Source organism: Conger conger, chromosome 9, assembly GCF_963514075.1.
Source record: "Conger conger chromosome 9, fConCon1.1, whole genome shotgun sequence".
Lineage (NCBI taxonomy): Eukaryota > Metazoa > Chordata > Actinopteri > Anguilliformes > Congridae > Conger > Conger conger.
In genome coordinates this window covers 4,119,902-4,128,965 of record NC_083768.1, presented here as the reverse complement: position 1 = coordinate 4,128,965, position 9,064 = coordinate 4,119,902, and the positions used below count along the sequence as shown (strand labels likewise).

At 46.7% G+C, this 9,064-nt stretch overlaps 2 protein-coding genes across 3 annotated transcripts in view; both read left to right on the top strand.

Moving 5' to 3' along the window:
- Window positions 1-5,608, top strand: part of LOC133136803 (uncharacterized) — an 11,258-nt gene extending 5,650 nt beyond the window's left edge. The window contains exon 2 of the mRNA XM_061254549.1: window positions 1-5,608. This exon is cut by the window's left edge and continues 2,260 nt beyond it. The gene's annotated coding sequence lies outside the window, so the exon portion shown is untranslated.
- The window catches only part of LOC133136805 (uncharacterized), a 15,234-nt gene extending 8,317 nt beyond the window's left edge, over window positions 1-6,917 (top strand). For both annotated transcript variants that reach the window (XM_061254555.1, XM_061254553.1), the window contains exon 2: window positions 6,154-6,917. In XM_061254555.1, coding sequence (XP_061110539.1) covers window positions 6,154-6,158 — 5 coding nt within the window. In that variant the 3' untranslated portion in view covers window positions 6,159-6,917. The remainder of the gene's footprint in view (window positions 1-6,153) is intronic.
- Window positions 6,918-9,064: the final 2,147 nt, after the last annotated feature.

Sequence of the window (9,064 nt, the reverse complement as noted above, 5' to 3'; positions counted from 1 at the left end):
CTCTGTAACACCACTCCATATATCTGACCACTCCTTCATCTCTCTTTCTCTTCCACTCTCCTCTTACACCCATCCATCTCTCCCACCATCCACTGTCACCTGTCGGCGGAACCTACGCCACCTGTCTTCCTCCACCCTCTCATCTACAATCCTCTCCTCCCTACCATCCGCAGAGTCTTTCTCTCGACTGTCTCCCGATGATGCTGCTACAACTCTCATGTCCTCCCTCTCATCTTCCTTTGACTCTCTGTGTCCCCTCACCACCAAACTAGCTCGGGCCTCCCCCCCAGTCCTTGGCTTTCTGATGCTCTACGAGCTGTCCGAACTGAACTGCGGGCAGTGGAGAGAAAATGGAAAAAGGTCCTGTCTCCCCAGTGATATGGCTTCCTTCCATGCCCTCTTATCATCTTTCCATTCCTCTGTCTCTCTAGCTAAATCTTCGTTCACTCGAAAATTAACGCGGCCGCATCTAATCCCCGCAAACTGTTTTCAACCTTCTCCTCTCTTCTGGCCCCCTCTCCCCCCCCACCCCCCTCATCACTCACACCTGATGACTTTGTCTCCTTCTTTGAAAAGAAGGTTGATGTCATTCGCAATTCCTTCTCACAACCCTCTCCCCCTGCTGACCCTCCTACCTCCCAACTCCCTAGCCTCCTTTTCTCCCCTCTCTGACGCCGACACATTGAAACTCCTTACATCCCACCGCCCGACCACCTGTCTTGACCCCATCCCCTCTCCCCTCCTACAATCTATATCCGATGACATTCTCCCTTTTCTCTCCTCTCTAATCAACACCTCCCTCTCTTCCGGCTTCCCTGAAGAGGGCCAGAGTCACTCCCCTCCTCAAAAAACCTACTCTTGACCCCTCCGCCCTGAACAACTACCGGCCTGTCTCTCTTCTTCCCTTTCTCGCTAAAACTCTGGAACGGGCGGTCTGCTGCCAACTGTCCACTTATCTTCTCCAGAACAATCTCCATGACCCCAACCAGTCTGGCTTCAAGAGTGGCCACTCCATTGAGACCGCCCTGCTCGCGGTCACTGAGGCACTCCATGCCAAATCCCTCTCCTCTGTCCTCATCTTCCTCGACCTGTCGGCCGCCTTCGATACAGTCAACCATAAGATTCTGCTCTCATCGCTGTCTGGGATGGGTGTCACAGGGTCTGCACTCGCTTGGTTTTCCTCCTACCTCTCTGGTCACTCCTACCAGGTGACTTGGAGGGGCTCAGTCTCCGACCCTCACCCCCTACAAACTGGAGTCCCGCAGGGCTCGGTTCTTGGGCCTCTCCTCTTCTCCCTATAAACCATGTCTCTTGGTTCTGTTATCTCTTCCCATGGCTTTTCTTATCATTCTTACGCTGATGACACCCAACTCTTTATTTCCTTCCCCCCCGACACCCAAGTCACCACACAGATCTCTGCCTGCTTGGCTGATATCTCTGCGTGGATGACTTCCCACCACCTGAAGCTCAACCTTGCCAAAACTGAGCTTCTCTACATCCCTGCTAAGTCCTCTCCGTCAATCGACCTCTCACTGACTGTTGAGGACTTTGTAGTTTCCTCCTCCCGTATGGCAAAGAATCTTGGGGTGACTCTTGATAACTGTCTCACCCTGGCTCCACAAGTATCCTCCACTGCCAGAACCTGCAGGTTCTTTCTGTATAATATACGCCGTATCCGTCATCTCCTGACGGAGAAAGCCACCCAGCTCCTAGTCCAGGCGCTCGTCATTTCCCGCCTGGATTACTGCAACTCCCTCCTAGCCGGTCTCCCAACGTGTGCCATCGAGCCCCTCCAGCTGGTCCAGAATGCTGCAGCCCGCCTGATCACCAGTCAGCCCAGGTTGGCTCATGTCACCTCGCTTCTCATTGACCTCCACTGGCTTCCTATTGCCGCACGCATCCGTTTCAAGGCCCTAGTGTTGGCATTTCAGGCTGCTAAGGGGACTGCCCCACCTTACATACAATCCTTGATCACTCCCTACTCCCCAGCTAGACCACTCTGGTCTGCTAGCTCTGGTCACCTTATGGTTCCCTCTCTACGTGCACCTGGCGGTCGAGCTGCACGTTCACGCCTGTTTTCCGTTCTGGTTCCTCAGTTGTGGAATGACTTGCCTACCACTGTCAGGACAGCAGAATCCCTCCCCCTATTTCGACGCAGACTCAAAACCCACCTTTTCAAACTCTACCTTAGTCCTCCCTCCTGATTTCCCCCACCCCTCCTTTCTGTTATCCCTATCCTTGTCTAACCCCCCCCCCCAAAAAAAACAAAAAAAAACAAAAAAACATTGCACTTATGATGACGACTATGTTTAGAACAGCATTCCATGTGTATTTCCATAGTTCTGGATGTGATGCTTTGACTTATGGTAGAACCTATGCACTTGTAAATCGCTTTGGATTAAAAGCGTCTGCCAAATGACAAAAATGTAAATGTAAATGTATTATTATAGAAAAATAACAGTATATTTTTATTTATTGCAGGTACTTATTCTTATTATGGACGTAACTCCTCCTCCAGTTGATAGAACTAAACGGACCTTGGTCGCTTCCTCTTTGTTAAGGGATACAATTTATAATTTCTAAATCATAAGGTTTTTAAAAACAGCCCTCTGACTTAACATTGGTGGAACGCTGAGTTTACAGCAGAAAACCAGTCCAACAATTGAACAAACAAATCAAATTCACGGTAACTGCAGGAGAATTAGCAGCTTCCTAGGCTAATTTGAATACAATACAAGTGAAGTACATTTACGGACGTATGACGAATGTTAATCAATGATTACAAGATTGAGCAGTTCTCACATTAACGTCATTAACGTTCTCACAGTGATTGCGATGGGCAACTGCCACTGAAAACAGGGTAGCATTTGAGCGATTATTTTTCCAAAAAGCCGTCCAGTTTACATTGTTTTGCTGCCTTTTCCTCCTGGTCCTTTTTATCCTTTCTTTTCTGCGACCCACTTTTGTGCTCCAAGGGCATTTTCACACTAGGCAACTAAATGGCGCTCAATACTTTACACATTACAGTAGTTAATATCAACACAGGATCAAGACAGTTCACATTGGAAAACAACAAACATATTTCCCAGCAGCACTCTTGGCATGTCTGAAAATAACACCAACACCAAATGAATTAGCCTGCCTCCCGCTATTTCATTGAATAGTTGATACATAGCCCTTTTTCTGTAAATTAGACGCACGGTATGAATTTTGCACGATCACATATTGTAGATGGAAAGCGTAATACCCATGACTGAGACGAGTTTGCTGATTAAAAACAAATCGAGTACGTCCGATTTTTAAAGACATCTTACCCACTCACCGGAAAATAATACAACACTGTTTGATTTAAGACTGGTGTGTGGTTATATATCCTTAAATAAGCAAACTCGTCTCAGTCATGGGTATTACGTGTTCCACTCCGTCCTGGATCTGTGACAGGACTGCTCCCAGGCCCACTTCCGATGCGTCTGTCTGCAGCACAAACGGTTTCTGAAAGTCGGGAGAGATTAGTATGGGTTCCTCCCCCAGGGCAGCCCGTAAGTCCTGGAAGGCTGCAGTGGCGAGGGGGTTCCACTGGACCCGGTTGGGCTGCTCCTTTTTGGTGAGGTCATGTAGCGGGGCTGCTCGTGCTGCAAACTCTGGAATAAACTGCCGGTAGTACCCCACCAGACCCAGGAACATTCTCACCTGTTTCTTTGTGGCCGGTTGGGCCAGGTGACAATGCTGTCGACCTTGTTCGACTGGGGCTTCACCCGTCCCTTCCCGACAGTGTGGCCAAGATAGGCTGCTTCCTCCAATCCGAGCCGGCACTTCGCAGGGTTAGCCGTCAGCCCGGCCTCCCTCAGGGACATCGGCACAGCTTCGACTTTGTCGACATGACTGTCCCAGTCGGTGCTGTGGATGACGATGTCATCCAGGTAGGCTGCCGCATACATCTGGTCCATCAACCTCTGGAACGTGGCTGGGGCTCCATGCATGCCAAAGGGGAGTACTGTGTACTGGTAGAGACCCGTGGGGGTCGCAAAGGCCGTCTTCTCCCTGGCACGGGGGTGTGAGGGGAACTTGCCAATATCCCCGCGTCTGGTCCAGGGTGCTGATGAATCGGGCCGGTCCCAGCCGCTCAATGAGCTCGTCCACTCTCGGCATGGAGTACATGTCACACAGGGAGATATCGTTCAGCCGGCGGAAGTCATTACAGAACCGGCAGCTCCCATCCGGCTTGGGGACCAGCACCACGGGACTGGACCAGGCACTGCGGCTTTCCTCAATGACCCCGAGGTCGAGCATTTTCTTCACCTCCTCCTGCATGGCGTGTCGGCGAGCTTCTGGGATTCGGTAGGGTCGTAACTTCACCGTCTTCCCAGGTTCAGTGCTGATGTCGTGGGCGATTCGGTGGGTGCGGCCGGGCATTGTCCCGGTTCCGGTCCACCAGCTCACGTAGCGCTTGCTGGCGGGAGCTCAGCTGCTCTCCAATACTCACGTCAGGGGTGGGTGGGGGCACCCACTGGGCAGAGAGGGCTGGGGTCGGAGCTGGGGGTGGCTCATGCCACCTCTTCATCAGGTTGACGTGGTAGATCTGGAGGCGGTGTCGTCGTCCCGGCTGTCTCACCCGGTAGTTCACAGGTCCTGTGCGTTCCACGACCTCATACGGCCCATGCCATCGGGCCAGAAATTTACATTCACTGGTGGGGACTAGGATCATCACCTTGTCTCCTGGGGCGAATTCTCTCACCTGTGCTCCCCGGTTATACAGCCTGGCTTGCTCATCAATTTTGCTTTGATATGAGTGGAGGGGTGTTGATCACTGGCTGATCTTCAGCATGTACACAGTGTGCTACAGCTTGGTGACTGGCTGTGTCTTTCTTGTCACTCGGCTGAAATTGCACCAGCATATGAAACCAAGACTTTCCCGGCATCAGTGAACACAACAGAGTGATTGGAGTTAAGGTAGGCGCTGTCTATGACATGGCTGCCTTCCTCGTAATACACAACGACATACATCGGCTCACTGGCAGAACATGAGATGTAACTCTTGGCAGGGATTTTCACAGATTTGGCTTTTGCCTTCTGAGTGGCGTCTTTGTCATCGATCGGGTTCTTGCTGTAGTAGGCAATCAGGGGTTTTGCTGTCACATTGGAAATATGAATGTTCCCCATCTCTGAAAAAGAAAGACAGCGAGAGACATATATATATTGTAAAAACATAATACAACCAAACGGAAAGGGAATGGGCCTGGGTTTGTGCATCTGTTGCTTGTGTGTGCATTTGTACGTGTGTGTGTGTGTGTGTGTGTGTGTGTATATGGGTGTGTGTGTGTGTGTGTGTGTGTGCATGCATATGTGCATGTGTGTGAGAATGTGTGTGTGTCTGTGTGTGAGTTTGTGTGTGTATGTGTGCGAGTGTGTGTTTGTGTGAGTGTGAGTGTGTGTGTGAGTGTGTGTGTGTGTGTGTGTTTGTGTGTGTGTCAGAGTGTGTGAGAGTGTGTGAGTGTGTGTGAGTGTGTGTGTGAGTGTGTGTGAGTGTGTGTGTGAGTGAGTGTGTGTGTGTCTGTGTGTGAGTGTGTGTGTGTGTGTGTATGTGTGTGTGTGTGTTTGTGTGTGTGTGAGTGTGTGAGTGTGTGTGAGTGAGTGTGTGTGTCTGTGTGTGTGTGTGTGTGTGAGTGTGTGTGTGTGTGTCTGTGTGTGAGTGTGTGAGTGTGTGTGTGTGAGTGTGAGTGTGTGTGTGTGTGTGTGTGTGAGTGTGAGTGTGTGTGTGTGTATGTGTGTGAGTGTGAGTGTGTGTTTGTGTGAGTGTGTGTGTGTTTGTTTGTGTGAGTGGGTGAGTGTGTGTGTCTGTGTGTGAGTGTGTCTGTGTGTGAGTGTGTGTTTGTGTGTGTGTGAGTGTGTGTGTGTATGTGTGTGAGTGTGAGTGCGTGTTTGTGTGTGTGTGTGTGTGTGTTTGTGTGTGAGTGTGTGTGAGTGTGTGTGTGAGTGTGTGTGAGTGTGTGTGTGTGTGAGTGTGAGTGTGTGTGTGTGTGTCTGTGTGTGAGTGTGTGAGTGTGTGTGAGTGTGTGAGTGTGTGAGTGTGTGAGTGTGAGTGTGAGTGTGTGTGTGTGTGTGTGGAAACAGTGAGAAATCTTTCAGTTGCAGTATTGTACATTTCCCCTGCAGACTGAACCCTGTGTTAACTGAAGCTGCATGTCTGTGAGGAGCCCCTGGTGAGCTGGGATTGGTTTACCTGTAGCTGAGCCCCTGATGAGCTGGGATTGGTTTACCTGTAGCTCAGCCCCTGATGAGCTGGGATTGGTTTACCTGTAGCTCAGCCCCTGATGAGCTGGGATTGGTTTACCTGTAGCTCAGCTTGACTGTGAGCAATATGTTTTTCCTGTTTCTTTTTGTTTTCCCAATTTGCTTATCACTGGTTGTGTTTTATCTGCTCAGACAAACAGCGATCTAACAAATAATTCACGGTTTGGCAGTTTGGAGGATATGGCGGTGCTGTTGCCACTCCCAAGAAAGCGAGGAAGGTCAGAAGAGCCAAAATCACCTCAGGGAGCGAAAGACTGCTCAGCAAACTTCATCAAGGTTCTTGGTGAGAGGGATTTTTTATTTCATGAATTCACTCTCTTTTTGTGCAGAAACAGAAACTAACTATTTGTGTAGCCCTGCAGCTAAAAGAAGACGTAAACTAGCAACACAAACAAGCCAGGCATTTCCTTCTTTTTAACTGTGGCAGTTATGGAAGCCCTTCAAAGACTCTTAAAATATGTATCTTGTCAATACAATTTTAGTAAAATATCAACTGTGTATAACTCATTGCAAAAATATAATATCATGAAAAAGTTATATTTTTCTACCAGTTGATGAATACTTTTTATCAAGACGTTGCTGGATAATCAATCTAGCTTCAATAATAAATCTCTATCATGAGTAAATCTGTGTGTGGCTGTTCATTGGGGGGAGAGGGGTCCAGTTATTTTTCCAGATCTTATGACTATAAAAGTCACAAATTCACTCTTCAGTCACTACTTGATTAAAATACAGAGGGTTTCCTAGGCTAGTGAGTGGTGTTTCTCATTAATGCTTAATACCAACTACATTTCAGACATTATGCATCACACATTAATTTAAACTGCCATTTCAAATATGATTTAAACTCTTCAATTAAACCACTTTTGGTTGTTCTCTCTATCTCTCTCAATTCAGTTTAATGCAAAATGATGTGTGTGTTTGTGTGAATCCCTAACATGTTAGTTTGGGCAAAATGTGTGTGCTTTTGTCTGTGTTGTGTTTTTGCAATCACAACTACAGTCATATTGCCAAAGTAACACATATAATACAATATATTATATTTAGAAACACACTACAAACTTAAAACAGTTTGTATAATCTCATATCCTACTAGACCAGGGGTCGGCAACCCTGGTCCTGGAGAGCCGCAGGGTGTGCTGGCTTTCGTCTCCACCTCAAAATAAGCAACCGATTCAGACAGAAGAAACCAGGTGAGGTGAGTTAACTGTGTAATCAACGGCTTTCATTGATCAATTAATGCCAAGTAACAATGAAAGCCAGCACACCCTACGGCTCTCCAGGACCAGGGTTGCCGACCCCTGTACTAGACAATGAGCCTGACCAGGTTCAGGTTTCATATCTGTCCAAATGACAGGGATTTGTTTCACTAAAAAAAACAATGGTCTTTTATTTCAGCTGATGAATAATTATATTCTGTAGTTGTGGGTCTGATTGAGGGTGGATAGGCCTATTCAAACCAACTCAACAAATGGCACAGAATGTCATTCTTCAGAAAGGTTTGGTGAATTCATTCATCATATTGCAGAAAACCAGTTGCACTGCAATAACTTCCTATTTGAAAGTGCAAGTCACAGTGAACCATATCTAAGGTATGTAAAGTAGAAATATCTATTTGAAACTGAAGATTTAAGATAATTAATAATATTTATTTTGGCTAAATGCTCAATTGAGACTGCATGCATGCATGAAATGGCTGGTGATGAAGTTGGCAGGTGAACAACATTTCTGTTGTGATAAAATGTGTGCTTTTACTATTAAAACATGCATAATTAATTCCTTGGAAAATCAGTGCAGATTCACATGCAGAGGATTTGACAAATTGCCCAAAGACCTCTCTTGTCCAACCCTAAAAAACAAAGCAAATAGTTTTCATAGCATCACCATGAGTCCTCTCTTTGGCCTGAGATAACACATTGATCAGGGCAACATTGGCTCAGGCAGTAAGAGTAGCTGTCTCATTGGCTCAGGCAGTACCCAGCTCAGAAAATAACCCAGTTCTTTCACAGCAAGGAGAGCTACAATAATACAAACTTTATTAATACTGCAGAAAAACAAAGCATGGAGAATGCATCACACCAATGTGAGAATACACTCTAGATTTTAGCAGACAGGGTGTCTATTATTATACCATTACACATCCTAAGTTATCACATGAATACAATACGGTGAAAGCTAATCATCTTCATACAGTGTTTCAGTACTTTTCCATCACACGTTGTACTCCTGGGCCCACATCTGCTCTATAAGTCATGTAACATTTGTTTTGCAATTAACACACTGCTACAGCAACTACAAAGCTTACATTTATCATCTGTCTTTCCTCCTTAGGCTGGTTAAGGAGGAACCGACCTTGGGTGCGATTCCTCCTCATTATTTTTTATCATAATCAAGCACATGAGCGCACCAAAAAATGGGAGTGTTCTGCTTTATCTCCTGCACGTATGCCCATATGATGTAAGCTGTGGCAGAGCACTCACCCGTCCCTTACATTTTTGCTGGTTATCTGTCACAAGCACATTTTATTCTTTTAAGCAGTTTTCTAACTATATGCATTGTACATATCTGGATACATATATCCTAGGTTACATGATATTTTTCTCCCACATCATGAATATGTGTTTTTATTATGCGTTTTTTCAATTACATTAACATTTAAGTTTGCTTTGATCACTGAACGAAATGATTCCTGGTTCTTGTCTTTTTTTGGGTGCTTTTCCTGTGCTAGAAAGTAGAATGACTTACGGTGCCCTTTATAAGTGACACAGCCAAC